The sequence below is a fragment of the Sphaerodactylus townsendi genome, linkage group LG06 (genome assembly GCF_021028975.2).
Source record: "Sphaerodactylus townsendi isolate TG3544 linkage group LG06, MPM_Stown_v2.3, whole genome shotgun sequence".
NCBI lineage: Eukaryota > Metazoa > Chordata > Lepidosauria > Squamata > Sphaerodactylidae > Sphaerodactylus > Sphaerodactylus townsendi.
The window spans coordinates 18,223,444-18,245,465 of NC_059430.1; the positions used below are offsets into that span (position 1 = coordinate 18,223,444).

Here is a 22,022-nt window from a genome sequence, read left to right on the forward strand (position 1 = left end):
CTGCTCCAGAGGCTAGGACCAGGAGTTATGTGTTCAAAGAAAAGAGATTCCACCTAAATATTAGGAAGAACTTCTTGAAGGTAAAGGCTGTTCGACAGTGAAAGGCATTGCCTCCGAGGGTGGTGGAATCTCTTTCTTTGGAGGTTTTTAAACAGAGGCTATTCCCTCATTGGTCAAGGGTTCGTTGTTGGGACATTTGATTCCTTAGTGCTTTATTGTTTAGGATACGATGAGCTACAAGCTGGATGGATCCACACAGTTCACACTCCAGTTCATTGTGTGTGATTAGCCCAGAGTGGCCTAGTCACAATCTCATTGATGTAAGGAAAACATATAATATATTGTAGATACATATCTAATGTATAAATTATAATATCAAAGGCCTCTACATCCACACAGCCCTGTGTCTACCCCTGATTTTTATCTGTATGCCCTTGTGGGTGTGCGTCTGATGTTTGCAGTCCCATTTTTCTACTTCCTACATAAAATGTCAGGTTCGTCTGTTGAACTCCGCCACCTGCGTTTTCCCCGAAAAGCTACCAGGCATCAGAAGCAAAATTAACTCTGCACAGTCTCAGAGATCACCGTTCCGTTTCCTTTTTTTACAAATTCCCTTTATAAAGTAAATACATGTTGCCATGGTTACATTTTTTAAAAGCAGGTAAATAAATAAATACAAAGCTGCCTTGGAATGGGACCCCAAGCGGCCTGAGGTCAAGATTTTGTCCCGCTGCAGCTGCAGTTGCCATGTCTTGCTTCTCGGTCTCTTCGTAACCCCCTGGTTGGGAACTGAATGTGGGACAAGCAAAAAGCATTCACTCTCCAAAATGCAGAGCTCCCCCGGCCCCTGCCACTTTTTTGAGCACACACGTGCCTTTTAAATTCTGATTCAACCACAACCACAAAATACCTGCCACAGGAGGAGGAACCCACCAAAAATATCAGACAGCAAGATTATGTGTAACTCTAATAGTAACTCTTCAACATTTCAGGCAGAGGCGCCATTTAACATAATGCCATTCAATCTGCACAGCCAATCAGAAGCCTTGTTGGCGGACACCATGAAAGGTGTTGGCAGGCACCTGGTGAACCTGGCTTTTGCTATCCCCTTCATTCAGAAATAATCCCTCCTCCCGTTTTCCCAAAGAATGTGAGAAAGAACTGCTTCTTTGTGAGAAAGAACTGCCTTTGTGAGAAAGAAAGAATGTGAGAAAGAACTGCTCAGAACTGCTGAGGCATCCCAAGGTCTGCGACAGAGATAAAGTCCCCTGGCCTACTGACCTCACAGCGCAACAAAAACATCCTGTTTCCCATGGGAAGAGAAGGTGTCAGGGGTAAGCCTAGTTATCTATAAAGTGTGTGAAGCTATAAAGAAGAGATAAAAGAAAGAATGCCCCTTTACAGTAGTGATAACATATAGCAGGCTGGTTACATAAATCATGTACTGATTACGCATCTCAATCAATCAGATAACAATCACCGCCAATATATTTTGTGGGGTGTTGTGTGGTTTCTGGGCTGTATGGCTGTGTTCTAGCAGCATTTTCTCCTGATGTTTTGCCTGCATCTGTAGCTGGCATCTTCAGAGGATCCCCTGAAGATGCCAGCCACAGATGCAGGTGAAACATCAGGAAAAAATGCTGCTAGAACACAGCCATACAGCCTGGAAACCACACAACACCCCAGTGATTCTGGCCGTGAAAGCCTTCGACAATATTTTGTAACAACTACACGGAGCTAGGACTGCATCTCAATCAACTAGGTACAATCCTGGACACACGATGCTCACCGGCGGCACGTTGGGGACCCTGTCCCGCTGAGTTATAGGGCTGCCTATTGATTCCTTCTAAAAGAGCCAGTGTGGTATAGTGGTTAAGAATAGTGGACTCCACTCTGGTGAACTGGTTTGTTTCCCCCCTCCTCCACATGAAGCCTGCTGGGCAAAGGTGGGATCCAGCAGGTTCTCACCAGTTCCCGAGAGTGGGTTACTAATTATTTGTGTGTGCCGAGGTGGGGGGTGGGGGGGGGGGGTTACTAACTGGGTCTGCTTTTCTGTTAGAAATTCCATTAGGTCCAAAAATCATAAAAGTCCTGTTGTTTCCTATGTGGCTGGTTAGCGAAGGTAGAAAACGGGATAATTCTCCCCGTTGGGCTGTTTTTAAAACATGTTTTAGAAATATGGTAAAGTTCCTTGTTTAAGGAAAGTATCCTTCTTTTGATTTCTAGAAACAAAATTAAGTATTTGAAAGTATTAAGTATTTGACAGGCAGTCAATTAGAGGAGAAGTAGTTGTTTCTGTTGGCAGTAGATGATAGGACTTGCTATAATGAATTTAAATTATGGACAGAAATATATCAGATGGAAATTAGGAATTTTTTTTTACAGTAAGAGTTTTTTACAGTAACAGAGAAATTATTAATGCCCCGCCCCCAGAATGCCTGACCACGCCCCATAGTGCCCCGTCCAGCCACATTGATGCTACGCCACAGTTTGAATCCCAGCACTTTGGGAACCTGTTACTAAAATTTTTGGATCCCGCCACTGCTGCTGGGCGACCTTGGGCCAGTCCCAGCTCTCTCGGGACTTTCTCAGCCCCTCCTGCCTGTTGTGGGGAGGGGAAGGGAAAGATCCACCAGATCCACAACATCCACCAGACCACGGCCACGCAGCCCGGAAAACCCTCCAGAGCCAACCGGAAGGGAAAGAGTTTGCAAACCACTTCGGGACTCCTTAAAGGTAGAGAAAAGCAGTGTATAAAAACCAACCCCTTTCCTTCTGCCAAAAGCACTCTGCCTATGCCCCGGGGGGGGGGGGGGGCACTTTCAAAAGCAGGAGTGGCTCAGCCAGTCCAATCCGTGGGATTCCCACGCTGCCTTCTCTCACGCAGGCGCAACCTCAAAACCAGAGGCCTCTGCGGGTTGCGAGAAAGCCAACCCGAGAAAGTGGAGCAAAAGCAAACTCTCCGTGTCGCAAGAGGCTGGGGGGTGTAACAAGCTGGACGGCAGCCAAGCGGGAGGGCAGGACTAAAGCCGGGGCTGGCCGGGGCGCTGCGAGAGAGAGAGTGGGAGAGAAGCTGTTTGCAGAACCAAAAGAGGTGGGGCGCAGGGGGAGGGCAGAGGCTCAGTTGCTGTGGGCCGAGCCAGGAAGCTTAAAGAGAGAGGAGGGGGAAAGAGAGCCGAGCCTGGGAACATTTTCATCTCCCACCCCGCGTGCACGGAGCAGCAAAAGCAGCGAGCAAAAGGTGTGTTGGCTTTCATGCCTTGCAGGAGCACGAGATGGGCACGTGCAAAATTGCACGCTCGGGGGACCCTTGCATGCATCTTTTGCATGGTCCGTGCAAACGGCACGGGGGAGAAGGGTTAGGGCCCGAGTCGCGCTGCGATGGGAACGGGGTTACCCAGGAGATTGAGAGAGAAGGCTTTGCGGGGAAAACCTGTTGCGCATCGACCGGTTGAACGTGCTGGACCGCTTCCCGTGTTCCCCCCCTCCCCTCCCCTCCCCTCCCCTCCCCGCGCCGCTGAAGACTGGAGAAAAAGTTATTGGAGGCGGGTTGCGCAGCCATTAAGCAAAGTTGGGATAGGTTGCAGAGGGGTACCAAGCTGGAACTGTAATCTTAAAAGACACCAAGGAGTAAAGTTGAGTGCTGTGGGAGTTACTCATGAGAAGGCCCATTCAGACTTGTACTGCAGTGCTAATGAACGCCGCTGTAGTTCTTACCCGGGTAAAAACACGTGCCTGCTTGTAGCAATGGAGCTTTTCAGGGTGTCCCCCCCCCCCCCCGCTTTCTGGGTTTTGTTTTTTTGGAGGGGAGGAGCGGAAAGGTGTTTGGAATATGCTGCTACAGGAGGTGGTGATGTCCACTAACCTGGATAGCTTTAAAAAGGGCTTGGACAGATTTATGGAGGAGAAGTCGATCTATGGCTACCAATCTTGATCTGAGATTGCAAATGCCTTAAGAGACCAGGTGCTCAGCAGTAGCAGCAGGCCATTGCTTTCACCTCTTGCACGTGAGCTCCCAAAGGCACCTGGTGGGCCACTGCGAGTAGCAGAGTGCTGGACTAGATGGACTCTGGTCTGATCCAGCAGGCTAGTTCTTATGTTCTTATGATCCTTTGCGACTACATGAAGCCTCGTGAAGTGGTACAGCCCTAACTCAGGTTTACCGTTTATGCAGGACTGCAGCAGGAGCTAAGTTGCAGCGGGCAGTGGGTGGAAGTCATTGGAATGACAGACTGTAAAAGTTTCACACTGGATACTAACCCTGATCTGGGAGGGGGGATTAACTCTTCCAGAGCAATTTCCCAATTTAAAGCCCCCCTCCCCCACTTGCATTTTGCCCCATTGCAAACTCTGAGCTGCCTATGCTTTTTCTATGGTCAAATAATAGTGCATGGGTGGCTGCGGGGAAGGGGTTAAAGTCCAGTTCCCCTGTGCTGTGTCCTAGTATGATTTCCTCTTCTCTGTGCATCTCCCGTTAGCCCTTTTGGAAACGGCCTGTCACAGATCTGCCTCATTTCCTGTCAAATCTGAAACCGGAGCAGTCCTTGTGTGGTATTCCCAAGCACCGCTTGTCAGTTTCAGCCCCAAAACACCGGCCTACTTTGCAGGGTTGTTGTTCAGGCTTTCTGAGCAAATGCAAGCAAGCTGCTTTGGGCACAAAATAAAAGCACAGCCTCGTACTTGCGGGTTACTAGATCTCGGTGGCTGGTTCAGGACAATTGTGTCGAGTAAAATTAATACTGGGTCAGACCTGGCTGTTGGAAAGGGGAAAAACAACAACAGAGTTCTGCTTGTTTAGAGTATAGAAGGCCTGGAACTGTCCAGCCATTTTGAATGGGGCTGAGCCTGGTGGGGCATTTACCTTTCCTGTTTTGCAAGGTGCGTTTGGCTGCTCCATTTTGTCGTTTGCTTTGAAATAAAAGTGGTTTGGGGGGGCGGGGGCGGGGGCGGGGAGGAAGCTGGGTTACCGCCAAATCTGAAACTGAGCTGTTTCTTCTCTTTAAACTTTCTGTAGGCCAGCATAGCAGTGTTTCAATGCAAATACATCGAATTTACCTGTGATTGATAAAAAATGTAATTCACGCCTCTGCATGGAGGCGAGTGATGGACTTACTAAGTGCCTGGCACTGCTCTTTCCAACTCAAATCCCCTCGAACAATGAATGAAGCTAATTTGTGCATGAGTTTGCTTTGGGAACAGGGGAAGGCAAGACAGAGAAACTCCACTTTGACTCCAGTAGGACTGAGAGAATTGCATTTATTTCTGTGAGCCTGCTTCAAATCCAGCAGATAATTCATCTTCTTCTCTCTCCCTCCCCCATACCTGGCTCCTTCTGGACGGGCACTCCCTAGTAGTTGCATGTTCAGGCTGACAGGTAATTTCGTAGGGAGGTGGGTTCTGTGAGCCAATAAACTGGTGCCAATAAACAAAACCCTCACAAGTTGTTGCAATTGAGGATAGCTGAGAAATTCAGAGCATGGGAAGAGTTTGGCTAGATCAGGCCAAATATTCATTGAGTTTATTGTTATTTTTCCCTGGCCTATACCTTAGCCAGAGACTTTTCAGCTTTGACCCCAGCCTGGTGGAATGCTTTATCTAATGAGACCAGGCCTACAGTTGAGGATACCATCAGGGCATATCCATTTTAGCCAGCCTCCCTTTCCCTTTCTTCCCCTTCCCCTCCCACTTTTTCTTCCCCTTCCCTTTTTCTTTTCTTTCCCCTTTCCCTTCCCCTTTTTCTCCCCCTTTCCATTCTCCCCTGTCTTCCCCATTTTCTTTCCTTTCCCCTTCCCTTTTTCTTCCCCTTCCCTTTTTCTTTCCTTTCCCTTTTATTGTCCCCTTCCCCTTTTTCTTTCCCCTTCCCCTTTTTCTTCCCCTTTCCCCTTCCCCTTTTTCTTTCCCTTTATCTTCCCCTTTATCTTCCCTTTTTTCTTTTCTTTCCCCTTTTTCTTCCCCTTCCCTTTTTCTTTCCTTTCCCTTTTTCTTTCCTTTACCTTTTATTGTCCCCTTCCCCTTTTTCTTTCCCCTTCCCCTTTTTCTTCCCCTTTCCCCTTCCCCTTTTTCTTTCCCTTTATCTTCCCCTTTATCTTCCCTTTTTTCTTTCCTTTCCCCTTCCCCTTTTTCTTCCCCTTCCCTTTTTCTTTCCTTTCCCTTTTATTGTCCCCTTCCCCTTTTCTTTCTCCTTCCCCTTTTTCTTCCCCTTCCCCTTTTTCTTTCCCTTTTTCTTCCCTTTTTCTTTCCTTTCCCCTTCCCCTTTTTCTTTCCCTTTTCCCCTCTCCCCTCTCCCTTTTTCTTTCCCCTTCCCCTTCCCCTTCCCCTTGTTCTTTTTCTTTTAATTTAGTTGATTTGAAGAACAAATTATTTCTCCTGAACTGACTAGCCTGTTCTTTGCTGTGGTTGTTTTTGGACACCGTGAACGATTACATTTGTATTGCATTTTATATATTGTAAATTCATGTCGGAAACGGCTCTGAGACAGTCGCAACAGGGAGAGCGGTATAAAAATTAAATAAATAAATAAAAGGAAGAGCTACAAGTTGGCCGGGGGTGGGTGGAGACCTCCTGCTATTACAATTGAACTCCAGGCAACAGAGATCAGTACTCCTGGAGAAAATGGCCACGTTGGGATGTGGTTTCTGTGACTTCATACCCCACTGAAGCCCCGCCTTTATCCAAGCCCTTCCTTCCCCAGGCTACCCCACCCCCAAATCTCCAGGAATTTCCCAGTCTGGAAATGGCAAACCTATGCGGAGGGCAGAGCCCCTTTCGGCTTTCTCCCTGCCCTATCAGCTGGGGCACAAAAGGATGCTTCCTCAGAACACAGTGGAGTGTGCTAGAGCAGTGGTGGCGAACCTATGGCACGGGTGCCAGAGGTGGCACTCAGAGCCCTTTCTGTGGGCACGCGCAAACAGAGTCTCCCCCCCCCCCCCCACACATTTAGGCTGGCCTGGGCCGCTGGGCTGGATTATTAGCATTAAACCTAAGACCTAGTTTTGGGGAAGCAGTGTAGGTAACCCTAAATAAGTGCTGTTAAACCCCACTGATTTTCATGCAAAGAACTAAGGCGCGATCCTTTACCTGGGAGTAAGCTTGGTTGCTGGCAATGGGGCTTGCTTCTGAGTAAAACCTCCTAGGGTCGTGATTCACCCGTTGGAAGAGTTGCACGGTTGCTTCAAAGCAGAGCCACCAACTACCGCAAAGCTTATTCCCAAGTAACGCACGCCTCAAGAGCCAACCGTTTTTTTCTAAACGAAAACCTCAGTATTCAGGTTAAATTGCCAATGTTGGCACTTTGCGATAAATAAGTGGGTTTTGGGTTGCAATTTGGGCACTCGGTCTGGAAAAGGTTCGCCATCACTGTGCTAGAGTATATCCTTGGCATACCAAAAGTGCCTGGTTCTGTCCCCAGCCTTTTGTGTTGGAAAATCTTACATAGTAGGATTTGAGCCTTTGGAAAGTCCTCACCAATTAGAGCAGAGGACCCTGACCCGAGCCTGCTTCAAAATATAAATAACATGAAACAGAAGGTGGAGAAGTTCCGTCCACTTTGCTGAAACAGGAGCCGATTGCGGCGTGGCTCACAAATTGTTATTATCGGCAGTCAGAATGCAGCTGAAGGAAAAGCTCCAAAACGTTCATGTTGCCCAATGATCTGGCCTGATAGAAAAGCAGGTTTGTGGTTTATCTATTCATTGAGTCACTGGGCTTTTGTACACGTGGGGCCTCCTTCTTGTTGAGCGTGCCTACCTTCTGTGATTTGGTGTAATCCCTTTTGAAAGCCAGCTGAGCCAATAGACGCCTGATAGTGATCTAGCGATGGGTACAACGGCAGATGCAGGGTTGGCTGGGCCCAACACAGAGGAGGTATATCTATAGACTTTTGGATGACCTGGGCAGAAAATTCCAAATGGGGACCATGCTTTGTAAAACACACTCTCCATTTACTACTTTGCGTAGCCCAGTCTGGCCCAATTCAGAAGCTAAAGAGAGTGGACCTTGGTTAGTACTTTGATGGGAGACCACCAAGGAAATCTAGGGTTTTTTCTCTCTTTCTCACAATACTAGAACCAGGGGGCATTCATTGAAAGTGCTGGGGGGAAGAATTAGGACTAATAAAAGGAAACACTTCTTCATGCAACGTGTGATTGGTGTTTGGAATATGCTGCCGCAGGAGGTGGTGATGGCCACTAACCTGGATAGCTTTAAAAGGGGCTTGGACAGATTTATGGAGGAGAAGTTGATCTATGGCTACCAATCTTGATCCTCCTTGATCTCAGATTGCAAATGCCTTAGCAGACCAGGTGCTTGGGAGCAGCAGCAGAAGGCCATTGCTTTCACCTCCTGCATGTGAGCTCCCAAAGGCACCTGGTGGGCCACTGCGAGTAGCAGAGAGCTGGACTAGATGGACTCTGGTCTGATCCAGCTGGCTTGTTCTTATGTTCTTATGTTCTTAGCGTTGCTACGCAGAGGCAGGCAGTCACAAATCACCTTTGAACATCTCTTGCCTTTAAAGCCCCATGAAAGGTCACCATCAGCTGAATGTGTCTTGATGGCACTTTTTACCTCCAGTGACACCCTAAACCAGTGATGGCGAACCTTTTAGAGACCAGGGGCGGAGCAAGGGGAAGCTGCATCCGGAACACGCATGCGCCCTGTGCCCCTGCCATGCCACCGTCCTGCCCTGGAATGCCCCCGGAATGCCCTTGCTATAGCCCTATGGGCGTGCGCCCAGTGCGTTGCGCACTCCTCGCCCCCTTGGCGCTATGCCATACCGAGTGCGCAAACTGGGACGACAGTGCGCGTGCCCACAAAGAGGGCTCCGAGTGCCATAGGTTTGCCACCGCTTCCCTAAACCGATCATCTGAGATAGCTGCTTGACTCTGCCTCATAGCAATGCCAGCTCTGCCTGCGTATCGCATTAGAATCCCGAAAGACACGTGAAATGAGGCAGCCCCAAATCTCCCCTCCATCCTGTTCCATTTTGCCCCTTCCCCCCTTTTGAAAGAAATAAAAGAAGATGGAAGATGTTACATGAGAAAGGATTTGTAGCAATCTGAGAAACGATGGTTCTTTCCGCACAAGTAACCTAAAATGTTTGCAAAACGTTTTCAACCCCCCACCCCACCCCTTTTGTTTACGCTCAACCCCTTGAAATGTTTCATGGTCACTGTGAAGGATTTTCTCATTTTTGTGCTATTGTAGAATCTATTCCAGTGATGGCAAACCTTTTTGAGACCGAGTGCCCAAATTGCAACCCAAAACCCACTTATTTATCGCAAAGTGCCAACACGGCAATTTAACCTGAATACTGAGGTTTTAGTTGAGAAAAAATGGTTGGCTCCGAGGCGCACGTTACTCAGGAGTAAGCTTGGTGAAGCAACTGTGCAATGCTTCAAATGGGTGAATCACGACCCTAGGAGGGTTTACTCAGGAGCAAGCCCCATTGTCAGCAACGAACTTACTCCCAGGTAAAGGATCGTGCCCAGGCTAGCCTAGATGTGAGTATGGGGGGTGATTTTCCGCCCCCCCACATGATGAACTCTGTGCACATGTGCCCACAGAAAGGGTTCTGAGTGCCACCTCTGGCACCCGTGCCATAGGTTTACCATCACTGATCTATGCTGTTTGCCACTGTAGAATCTATCCTTTGAAGACTTGATAACTGGATTCTCTGTTGTTGTGCATAATTCATACTTCAAAGATTTAACATTTTTTTAAAAAAAACAACTAATGAAAAGAAAGAGGCTGGGGGAACGGAGTAAACTCAGAAATGCGATAAAATGGCACTGAAGGGAATGTTCAGGGACAGCACGGAGGTGTGGAAAACACAGTAGGAAAGATAAAACGTTTTAAATATGCCCACACAGCAAGGGAAGAAGTTTTGAAAACGTTTCACGCAAAATAATAGTTGTAAAAGGCATTTCAGATAAAATGTTTCCAGGCTGGAAATAAAACGTTTTCAGAACCTAAGGGGGGGGGGGATGAAAAGTTTTATTTCCTGCCTCAAAACGTTTTTAAAAGTTTGTGCAGGAAGGATCAATGTTACTGACAAAATCAACGTTGTATATGTAACTATCCACACATGGGCCATGGGAAGAAGGTTATGTCTGCCTTCTTTTTTTTTTTCCATAATACTTTTTATTAATTTCCTTCTTTAAAAAACACATTGAACATAAAACATACACGAAACCATTGAAACACATAAGACATCAACAAATATTAACATGTAACAAATGACCCACATTTACAGTTACCCAAACATAATCTATCCTACCCCAACTACCCATAACAATAACACATAATTCAATACATCTAAATCAAATCAGTTACTTCACTATTCTTTGGTAATTTAATTAAATTTCTTTTCTTATCTAGGCCCTTTCAATATCCCATAATCATGATTTTATCCCTTTTATTGTGATGTAACTGCCCAATACTTACTGCTTTGGACTTCCCCTGTTAAGTGACTGAATCCATATTTATTTTTCCCTTAATAATTGCCTTCTGATAACCCTTCCCAGAAAGCTAACCCCAGGCTGTACTGTGGGAAAATGATGTGGCCGCATCTCTTTATGTGTGCAGTTCCTCATTCTCCTTCCAGAATAGTGAAGTGGTTACAGTATCAGACTAGGATCTGGGAAACCCAGGTTTGAATCCTTAGTGTGCTGTGAAAGTTGTCTGTGTGACCTTGCCCCGATGCCACACACCCTCCTCATAACCTACGATACAAAGTAGTTATGAAGAGAGGGGACAGTGTTATATGCAGAGGTGGGATCCAGCAGGTTCTCACAGGTTCCCGAGAGTAGGTTACTAATTATTTGTGTGTGCTGAGAGGGGGTTACTAATTGGTGATTTTGCCACGTGATTTTTGCCTTAGTTACGCCCCTCCTCTCAGCAGTCGCGCGCAGAACTTGAAGCAGTCTAGCAGGAGGGTGCCCTGGTGCATACGCATGGCAGCCTGCGCCTCGCGTGCAGTAATTAGTTTCCCGTCAAGGGACCGGGCCGGCTGCCATAGTCCTTGCCCGGCGAGCCTCCTCGGCTTCCAGGAGGAATGCCCGGCCACGCCCCCGTCGTGCCCCGCACAGCCCCATTGGCGCTACGCCACAGTTTGAATCCCACCACCATGGGAACCTGTTACTAACATTTTTGGATCCCACCACTGGTTATATGCCCCTTTGGGTACCTAGAAGTGGTTTAATTGAAGTAAATAAAATAATTTCACTTGGAGATGGAAGCCTGCTTTGAATACCAGTTAACTGGATTGGAGCAATTAATGGTTACTGTATGTGAGAAGTTCTTTGGATTTCTTGCTTTTCAGGAGAACTGGCAGCCAGTTAGAAGTATTGCCAAGGTAAATTCCTGTATGCTCAGATACTAAGTATAGTAAGCAAGGACATGGCTTGACCACGGAAACAGCTTAATTTTTTTAATCCCTTATTATTGTGCAGTGTTTGTTCACATTCTTTATTTTCCTAATTCTCTCAAGTATTGTGAGTGGGCCTTTGACCCATTAGATTTTTGCTACATGGAACTGTCCAGAGTGGAGCGATCTTGTAACCCCAGTGCCAACACCTACGCAAAGGTTCCCAACATATCTTCTCAAGCTTCTCATTTTCTCCTTTAAAATATAGTGTAATTTTTTTAAAGTTTGGTCTTGAAGATAAATTCCACTTTTTACTTCAATGGGATAGTCTAAAATGGATAGTGCAAACCATAAGGACCATCAGAAGAAGAGGAGGAGGAGTTGGATTTATATCCCCTCCCCCTGCTCTCTCCTGAAGGAGACTCAAAGCGGCTTACAAACTCCTTTCCCTTCCCCCTTCACTGCAAACACCCTGTGAGGTAGGTGGGGCTGAGAGAGTTTCGAAGAACTGTGACTAGCCCAAGGTCATCCAGCTGGCATGTGTTGGAGTGCACAAGCTAATCTGGTTCACCAGATAAGCCTCCACAGTTCAAGTGGCAGAGTGGGGAATCAAACCCGGTTGTCCAGATTAAAGTGCACCTGCTCTTAACCACTGCACCACCCTAACTCTGAGAAATTGCAGTTGAGAAATTCTCACCTCTGAATTCAACTGCCATGAGCTTTCTGTGCCTCCTATTGCTTGCTCAGTTTTTGTCAGGTGGAGCGAGCACTTATGGGGTTGAATAGGTCTGGCACACCTTTCTCTTTTCTGTTGCTTTCAACATTCTGGGGGCAGTCGGCACGCACAATTGTCACCATGCCATGTTGGGGTGGGGAGTAGTTCTTTGTTTTAATTTACAAATCCCGGGGGGTCACCCTATGTCGGCCATGACTAGACCGCACTTTCTGCTAACCAACATTTGCCCTCTAAAGTTTGTTATTACAAAGAGTCATGATGCAGTGTGAGAGTGTCTAGAAATGTTTGGTTATTCTCTCCTCAAGAAGTTCTGCAAGTCACATTGAAACCTTTTTGGCTTCCCTTGAGCATGACTCAGATGTTTTGCCTGAGGAAGCAGCTCTAAGTAGTTTCTCTCCAAGTTTTGTTTTGAGACAACTTTGGAATACGCAGCACTTTCCTGGGAAGATTTTCTGCTCTGGAGGCCATTTCCTTTGAAACAACTGATAATTTTCCTGATGAAGAGCCTCTGAACATGGTTTGATGTTCAGTTTGGATGAAATCTCGGTTACAGATCTGTATTTCTCAGGATCATTGCTGGTCTAGTCTAGTGCACTAGTCTATGATTCAGGGATGATTGTGATTATTACATTATCAGGGCATGCTCAGGCATTACATCAGTAACAAACAAATACCTCAAAGGTAAACAAAATTGCAGAGTTCACACAATAGATTTGGTCACAGGTTGCTGTCGTTCCGTGGTTAATTTTTACACCATTCTCATAAACAGGGAATGAAGAAACCACACGGCATAGGGATGGTGGGATAATTGTGGTTGCCAGCTCTGGTTGGGAAACTTGTGGGGGGTTCAGGGATGGAGCCTGGAGAAGACAGCATTTGGGGAGAGGAACTTCAACAGGTTGTAATGGATCATGCTGGCAGGGGATGATGGGAACTGTAGTCCATAACATCTGGAGGGCTGCGAGTTTGACACCTGTGCCGTAGAGTCTACACATCTAAAACTGTCGTTTTCTCCAGGGGAACCGACCTCTGTAGTCTGGAGACAAGCACTTCTAAGAGATCCTTGTGGGTCACAGAATCATGGAAGAGACCCTAAGGGCCACCAAGTCCATCAAAGCATGTAGGAAGAAGACTGAGCTCTTCCTGACCAAGGATGCCCACAGTTATTTCCCTCTTGAGTTCACCATCAGGATGCTACTGGGCCACTTAGGAGTCTGTTCATACTGAAGAGGAAAACCCCGGCTGATTACCCACTGGTGCTGGGTTGTGCAGTGGGTCCGGAAGCGCGTCAGGGCAAGAAATCTTGTCCGGACGCACTTCCTTTTTGCAGTGCACCAGGAGAGGAGGCAAACAAATCTTGTCTGGATGTGTTTCCTCTTGCCCCGCGTGTGCTTCTCGCTTTCCGCGGGGAAAGTGAGAGCACTTCTGGCGACTTTATGGGGTGAGGGCAGGGAACAGCCAGCAGTGGGTAATCGACCACATTGAATCATGTTTCTGTCTTGCCAGCAATTTCTGAGACATGGGGTCCTCTTACATTTATTTATTTACTTACTTACTTACTTCATTTATGTTGGAATGAATGCCTGCTTTTCTTCCCGGTGGGGATCCAGAGCAACTTACATCCTCTCCTCCTCCATAGTCCCCTCATAACATTGCAGCCTAGAGCTCTGCATTACAGCAGCGAGCCACCCTTCAATAGTGTCAGTCTCACAAATGTGACAGTGTGGAGTTCGCTTTCTCTCAATCAGAGATGGGATCCAGCAGGTTCTCACAGGTTCCCGAGAATAGGTTACTAATGATTTGTGTGTGCCGAGAGGGGGTTACTAATTGGTGATTTTGCCACGTGATTTTTGCCTTAGTTACACCTGTGCACAGAACTTGAAGCAGTCTAGCAGGAGGTGCACCGGCGTGCGTGGCAGCCTGCACCTGCATGCATTCGTTTCCCGCCCAAGGACCGGCACAGCGGCTACGTCCTTGCCACAGCCCTGCCCAGGAATGCCCCTCCCCTGGAATGCCCGGCCTTGCCCCCATCGTGCCCCGCCCAGTCCCATTGGCGCTACGCCACAGTTTGAATCCCACCACCATGGGAACCTGTTACTAAAATTTTTGGATCCCACCACTGCTCTCAATGTATAGAATGGTAGCTAACCTCAAATTACTGCTGTTTTATTATCCGTGTAGGACCTTCAATGTTCGTGGCAACGTAAAGAGGCAAAGGTACAGGTCTGTGACTGAAGGAACTTAATGAGTAGAAACTTTGTGATTTAAAGGAGGCAGCAAAAGTGAGGGAAGAAAAGTGGAGGTCGGGATAAAGAGAGGAAGTATAGGTTTTTTTCTAATCCCATGGGCTGAGGCTTTGCTTCATGAGGGAAGGAGGAATGCCAGAGTATCCTGGTTGTGCCAGACTTTGAGTTATGGGAGAGAGCTGAAAAATACTTGTCTGCTCCAGACATAAGAGGAGTACAGTGAGAACCACTTAGCAGGCATAAAGTTGGCTGAGCAAGACCCAGTTTCAAATCCCTGCTCCTTCTGAAACTTTCCGAGTGACCTTCGCCCAGTTATTTTCTCCCCAGCGTGGTGTAGTGGTTAAGAGCAGCGGACTCTAACCTGGAGATCCAGATTTGATCCCCCACTTCTCCACACGAGCAGCAGACTCTTATCTGGTGAACTGGGTTTGTTTCCCTGCTCCTCCACATGAAGCCTGCTGGGTGACCTTGGGCAGGTCACAGTTCTCTCAGAACTCTCTTAGCCCTCAACCTCACAATGTTGTGGGGAGAAAGAAGAATTCGTAAGCTGCTTTGAGACACCTCACAGCAGAGAAAAGCTGGATATAAATCCAAACTCTTCCTGTTCTCTTCTCTTCATCTACCATGAGCAGCAGTGGCGTAGGAGGTTAAGAGCTCGTGTATCTAATCTGGAGGAACCGGGTTTGATTCTCCGCTCTGCCGCCTGAGCTGTGGAGGCTTCTCTGGGGAATTCAGATTAGCCTGTACACTCCCACACACGCCAGCTGGGTGACCTTGGGCTAGTCACAGCTTCTCGGAGCTCTCTCAGCCCCACCTACCTCACAGGGTGTTTGTTGTGAGGGGGGGAAGGGCAAGGAGATTGTAAGCCCCTTTGAGTCTCCTGCAGGAGAGAAAGGGGGATATAAATCCAAACTCTTCTTCTTCTTCTTCTTCTTCTTATCTGTGAGACTAAAATACAGGAAGAGAGAGCCATGTATATCTCCCTGAGCTTCTTAAAGGAAGGCCTTATTTCAAAGTGAAAGAAATAATCAAGTAAACGGGATGCTTGCCTGTGCTTTCGTCTGTCCATGCAAGTGCTGTTGTCATCCCCATTAATGTTTTGTAACATTTAATTTCTATTCCAGGTCTTTAAAAAAGAAGTCATGACGCTAACGGATCTTAAGGAATTCATTGATATGGAGTTGATTTTGGTTCATGCCAAATATATGGTCTTGCTCATGGTAAAAATGATGCTGATGAGTCTCCTGACAGCGTTCTATCGAATGAGGAATAAGGTAAGAAGTGTCCCTGTCCAGCGCGTTTAGTGGGATTTGAGGATGGCAGGAGTGGAACTTCCTATCTGATAGGAATGACATTTTTAATGAAATTGATTGTCGTGAGTCTGTGGACACTGAGGACTCTGCTGCAAAGCCTGAAGACACTGTGGAGGCAGAGTTGGCTCCTCGTGAGGAAATGCAGACAGAAGAGCCAGCTCCAAGCCCTCCCCTTCTAGCTGAGGCAGAGTCTGATGCCGTTTAGCTGTGAGAGCCATCAGAAATCTCAGAGGAGCCGAGTATTAAGCCAACTGCATGAAGGAGGCAGAGGCTACAGTTACAGGGTAAAAGGAGAAGTGCTCGCATTGCTGCTGGGTATGGCAGAAGGCTGGGAAATGGAGGCATCTGCATCTGAGGAGGACTGAATCCTGGCGCTCCTCCTGTAGAACTCCTCCTACAAATTGTGCCTTGGGCTTGGCTCTGCCTGGGTGCAACAAGAGTACTTCTTGGTAAGCTCTTATGTGCCTGGTCTTCTTCTGACCTCTGGCGCTCAGCCCACTTGCCTGATCTGCCTGTGCCTTGACTTTGGACTGCCTTGACCACACCTGTGCCAGCTGCCTGCCCATACTCTGAACTGGCTTCAACTACGTATTTGCCCACTGTCTGCTCTGACTCTGGATTGGTTGACCACGCCTCACATTCTTCCTGCCTTGACTCTGGCTCACCTGTCCACCCTCTAGCTCAGAGGTGTCCAAATCTGGCACCCCAGATGTTCATGGACTTCAATTCCCATCAGTCCCTGCCAGCATGGGCAATTGGCCAGGCTGGCAGGGGCTGATGGGAATTGTAGTCCATGAACATCTGGGGCACCAGAGTTGGACACTCCTGAGCTAGCTTCTGCCTGCCTGCTGCACATTGATTGTGCTTTGGGATACAATAAATAAATGAGGCAGGATGGATTTAAAGAGGGAACATGCAAAGTGCCTTTCAGTTCAGCAGTGTTCTCTGAGAGAGACTGGGGAGTCATGCTAACCCATGATAACCTTATGGCAGCCGGTGTTAGAGGAGGGAGTCAACACGTTCATGTGGTCTTACTCCTGGCAGGGTCTGCATTCAGAGGTCAGGCTGTACCAGGGTTTTGCTGTCATAACAACGTATCCCTGGAGAGGTAAACCAAATGTAAAGCAAGGCAGAGGAATGGATCCCCCCCCCCCCCGTTGAGTATATAGTATATCTACGCCAGAGGTCTCCACCCTTTTTGATCCTGAGGGTACATGTGGAATTCTGAATAGCAGGTGCAGCAACAAAATGGCGGAGCCTGCCACAGCATAACTTCAGTGCAGACCCTTGTGCTGTGGTGATAGTTACTAATAAAACAAAATGTTTTTAAAAATCTACAGAGCCAATAAGAAAAGGAAGAAGAGTTTGGATTTAGATCCCCCCTTTCTCTCCTGTAAGGAGACTCAAAGGGGCTTACAATCTCCTTTCCCTTCCTGCCTCCCCCCCCCCCCCAAACAAACACCTTCTGAGATGGGTGGGGCTGAGACTAGCTGTGACTAGCCCAAAGAGCTGTGACTAGCCCAAGGTCACCCAGCTGGCATGTATTGGAGTGCACAGGCTAATCAAGTTTCCCAGATAAGCCTCCACAGCTCAAGTGGCAGAGCGGGGAATCAAACACAGCTCTCAGATTAGAGCGCACCTGCTCTTAACCACTACGCCACTGCTGCTTCTAGTAAGAGGACAAAAGCAATCCCCCCTTCCCATTAAAAACTTGGTGGGCGGCAGAAAATGGTGTCCACATGCAAAACGTTGCAGAACTCCTACTCTGTGTGTTTCAACTCATGCGTTGCCTCCCCTGTGAATCATGTATATTTGAATACTGTGGTGTGTGTTTACACATGCCTTGTGATTATGAAGTTTCATTGAATAAGCCATCTCTTGTGACAAAGAGATGGAATCTCATAAGTGGGTTGGCTTCCCTGTTTTGTATGGAGTTTATTTCTCTCAACACCAAGCGCCCACATATTAGCTCATACGTACCTCTCAAGACTTATTCCTCAATATTCATAACTCTGATGCCATTAATTGCACATACCTGTGAGAGCTTACAGTCAAGTAAACCTCTAAACCTTGGATAACTGCTGGAGCACAGGAGCAGCAGTGGCGTAGGAGGTTAAGAGCTCGTGTATCTAATCTGGAGGAACCGGGTTGGATTCCCAGCTCTGCCGCCTGAGCTGTGGAGGCTTCTCTGGGGAATTCAGATTAGCCTGTACACTCCCACACATGCCAGCTGGGTGACCTTGGGCTAGTCACAGCTTCTCGGAGCTCTCTCAGCCCCACCCACCTCACAGGGTGTTTGTTGTGAGGGGGGAAGGGCAAGGAGATTGTAAGCCCCTTTGAGTCTCCTGCAGGAGAGAAAGGGGGGATATAAATCCAAACTCTTCTTCTTTTTCTCTTCTGGGGTGAATGCACCATCATTGGCACATGCCATGGGATCTGGGGGTATTCTTTGCCAGAGGAATGACATTCTTTGGTCCAGTCGTGACTTGGAGTCAAACCTGAATTCTTCAGGATAATGGGCACATACGGACGGAAAAAAGGAAAACGGGTTCGTTTATTATGACTGCAGCCTGTTTTAAATATGCTGTGCAGAATGCACCTTTGTGGTTTGGTACATTGGTCCCCAATGTGTATGCAGATAGTCTCTGGGTAGGGTGGACAGTTTTTAAGATCAGCACTAGACCTGCTTTTAATGTGAGCATCAATGCCTGTCATTTTTTCTCTGTGTGCCCTTCTCTCAAATAGGCATTTACTAACCCTGAAGATACCTCATCGTTTGGGAAAGGAGAGCAAGCGAAAAAGTATTTGCGGACTGATTCAGATGTGGAGCGCGTGCGCAGGTAATCCAGGAGACGATCAAAGTTGGGCTTGGTTGACCAGAAACCTAATAGCATATTGGCTGAAGGCATTCAGGGAACTACACATACCTGTCTGCTACCAAGTGAGAGTGATTAAGATCAAGAATGTCAGACTAGTATCTGAGACACCTGGGTCTGAATTTCATTGCGTGACCTTAGTGCCAACCATAAAAGAAGAAGAGTTGGGATTTATATTCCCCCTTTCTCTCCTGTAAGGAGACTCAAAGGGGTTTACAATCTCCTTTCCCTCTCACCCCCCACAAACACCTTGTGAGGTGGGTGGGGCTGAGAGAGCTCCGAAGAACTGTGACTAGCCCAAGGTCACCCAGCTGGTGTGTGTTGGAGTGTACAAGCTAATCTGGTTCACCAGATAATCCTCCACAGTTCAAGCGGCAGAGCAGTTCTCCAGAGTAGAGTGCACCTGCTCTTAACCACTTCACCACGCTGGTTCTACACCATGCCATACTCAGTGTAACCTACCCCATAGGGCTGTTGTGAGGCTAAAATGGAGTAGAGGCGAATGAGCTTTGGGGCTCCATCAGGGAGACAGGCAGAGTACAAATGAAATACATAAATATATTCTGTTCAGTTTGAAACTCTGCGACTCTGACAGAGATAACCTTTCTGCATATATCCAACCATCATTGCACAAATGTAGTATAGGTGGAAAATATAGTTAGCAGGTGTACTGGGAGTAGGTTGGATGCGTTTAACACTGTGTTTCTCCAGGTAACGATGGACAAACTGTGTTTCAAGAAGTTCACTCTTAGAGGAGCCCTGACCTGTTTGGTCCAGGCTAGTCTGATCTTGTCAGATCTCAGAAATTAAGCAATTTCTGGTTAAGACATGAATGGGAAACCATTGAGAAAGGCCAAGGAGCAGGCAATGGCGAACATCTCTGTTGATCTCTTGCCTTGAAAACCTGCCTGTGACTTGTCAGCACTGTCCACTGCCGCTCAGAGAGGAACCTTGTCAAGCTTCCACAAAACCCTGAGGTTTCCTGGAACACACACTTTGAAAACCACTGCTTTGCTGCACGATCTAATGTGTCTGCATGCCTTTCTTGTGCAAAGGTGAAGGAGCAGCAGTGGAGTAGTGGTTAAGAGCAGGTGCACTGTAATCTGGAGAACTGGGTTTGATTCCCCACTCTGCTGCTTGAGCTCTGGGGGGCTTATCTGGTGAACTAGATTAGCTTGTGCACTCCAACACTTGCCAGCTGGGTAATCTTGGGCTAGTCACAGTTCTTCTGAGCTCTCTCAGCCCCACCTACCTCACAGCGTGTCTGTTGTGAGGGGGGAAGGGAAAGGAGTTTGTAAGCCCCTTTGAGACTCCTATAGGAGAGAAAGGGGGGATATAAATCCAACTCTTCTTCTAAAGATAGTCTGGTGCAAGAACTGGGTCGTTACTGGGGGGCATCACACCACGATGTTTACTAGGCAGACTTTGTTTATAGGTGGTTCACCCTTGCCTACCCCATCTATACTTTACCCCAGTCACCTGCACTTTATCCTGACAGAGGAATGAAAGGCTGAGGCCCCTTCCGCACATGCAGAATAATACATTTTTAATCCTCTTTCAATGCACTTTGAAGCTGGACTTTACTGTGCGGAATAGCAAAACCCACTTGCAAACCATTGTGAAAGTGGATTGAATGCGTATGTGGAAAGGGCCTGAGTAAACCTTGAGCCGGCTACCTGAAACTGAATTCCCTTGGGATTGAACTCTCGTCATGAGCAGAGCTTGGACTCCCCCACATACAAGCATATATAAAGGAATGAAGCAGAGGAAAGAATCAGTGCTCAGAGACTGGGGTTAGTCAGCTTCGTGGGGGTTATTTGCCCCTCATAGCTACACATGCTGTGAATGAATTATTGGCATTGCCAGTTTTGTTGAACTAGCTTGCCTTTAAGAGAATATTTAAGGGTATTGATGTGTAGGAATTAGGAGCAACAGTTTGATGAAATTCCGTTGTAGCTGGTCACTGCGCAGTGAAGATAGGTCTTTGGGGGTTGCTTTAATGGGGAGCAGTGATAGCAAACAAACCATAGCAAACAGACCATAACACCGTGAAATTTCTTTGCTTCCTCCCCAGAATTCACCTCAATGACCTGGAGAACATCGTTCCATTTGCGATCATTGGGTTTTTCTACTGCGTCAGTGGCGTTCCCTACTCCACAGCGCTGCTGCACTACCGGCTCTTTTTTGGAGCGAGGGTCTTTCACACCATTGCCTATTTCATACCTCTTCCCCAACCCTGTAGAGGATTGTCTTGGTTAGTCGGTTACTTAGTGACCTTCTCGATGGCGTACAGGCTGTTGACGGTCAGCTTGTCTCTGTGATGGAAAAGGGCATTGCGATTGCCCTAAACAGCATAGTTTTTTGAAAATCCCTGCTTTCCACGAACGATTTCCATATTGCTGCTTCTGCTGCGGAGTCCCTGAATGTCTGTCATAAACCCTAGCAGCTGCCTCTGGGCACGTTTAAGTACACGCCCCATTCAGCGAGGAGTAAATCAGGCGTTTCACACCTCACTGTTGACCCATTCTGACACGGGTGTGACGTAGAACACACCCTGTGTTTCCCTCCCAGACAGAGATCATGGCCGGAATCACTGGGGTGCTGTGTGGTTTCCGGGCTGTATGGCCGTGTTCTAGCAGCATTCTCTCCTGACGTTTCACGTGCATCTGTGGCTGGCATCTTCAGAGGATCTGATAGTAGGAATGGAAAGCAAGTGGAGTATATATACTGTGAGGTCAAAAGGTGAGGCCCTCTGAATAGAGTAGCCTGGTATGTGACTCACAAAGAAGTCTCCCAGGCTACAGACTTCTTTGTGACTCACTTACCAGGCTACTCTATTCAGAGGGCCTTAGCTTTTGACCTCACAGTATATATACTCCACTTGCTTTCCATTCCTACTATCAGATTCTCTGAAGATGCCAGCCACAGATGCAGGCGGAACGTGCTAGAACACGGCCATACAGCCCGGAAACCACACAGCACCCCAGAGATCAGTCTTGTCTGTCAGCCTTGTCTGCTAGTATAACTCTTTTCGTTTAGAAACATCCAGTCAGCTTATAAGAACCCCAGTTATCCCTGGATTGTAATTTGAAGCCATTGCCTGGCCTTACTTTCCAAGTGCTCCCCTTTCGTGATAGAAAGGGGAGTGTGTCCTGTCTCCACTGCGTTTTGGTTATCATAGTTCCCCCACCACACTTGCTTTCACTGTTGCCCTTTATTTTTGTTGTTTGCAGTTGTTGCATTCACTTCTGGAAGGTCTTGCAAACATGATCTACGAACGTGATCTACGTTTCAAGATTTTGCTAACCTCGGTGGGCCCTTTTGTTATGCCCAGGATATTGCTTTAATCCCTTTTATGACCACTGATCTGGCTAACCTTTTTGGGTCCAGCTTTCCTGCTTACATGATGGCTAACTGAATTTGCACCGGATAGAATACCAGGTGCTGAGACTGAACAAAAGGACAACCCCGTTTGTGCCTGCTTACATG

The 22,022-nt window shown here is 47.4% G+C and overlaps 1 protein-coding gene across 1 annotated transcript; it reads left to right on the forward strand.

Moving 5' to 3' along the window:
* The first annotated feature begins 3,132 nt into the window (after positions 1-3,132).
* MGST1 (microsomal glutathione S-transferase 1) lies at positions 3,133-21,116 on the forward strand. The gene is made up of 4 exons (XM_048502393.1): positions 3,133-3,241; positions 15,469-15,618; positions 18,403-18,497; positions 20,608-21,116. Exons 2-4 carry the CDS (start codon positions 15,487-15,489, stop codon positions 20,852-20,854), a joined length of 474 nt encoding a protein of 157 aa, XP_048358350.1. The 5' UTR covers positions 3,133-3,241; positions 15,469-15,486; the 3' UTR covers positions 20,855-21,116.
* The last annotated feature ends 906 nt before the right edge of the window (positions 21,117-22,022 follow it).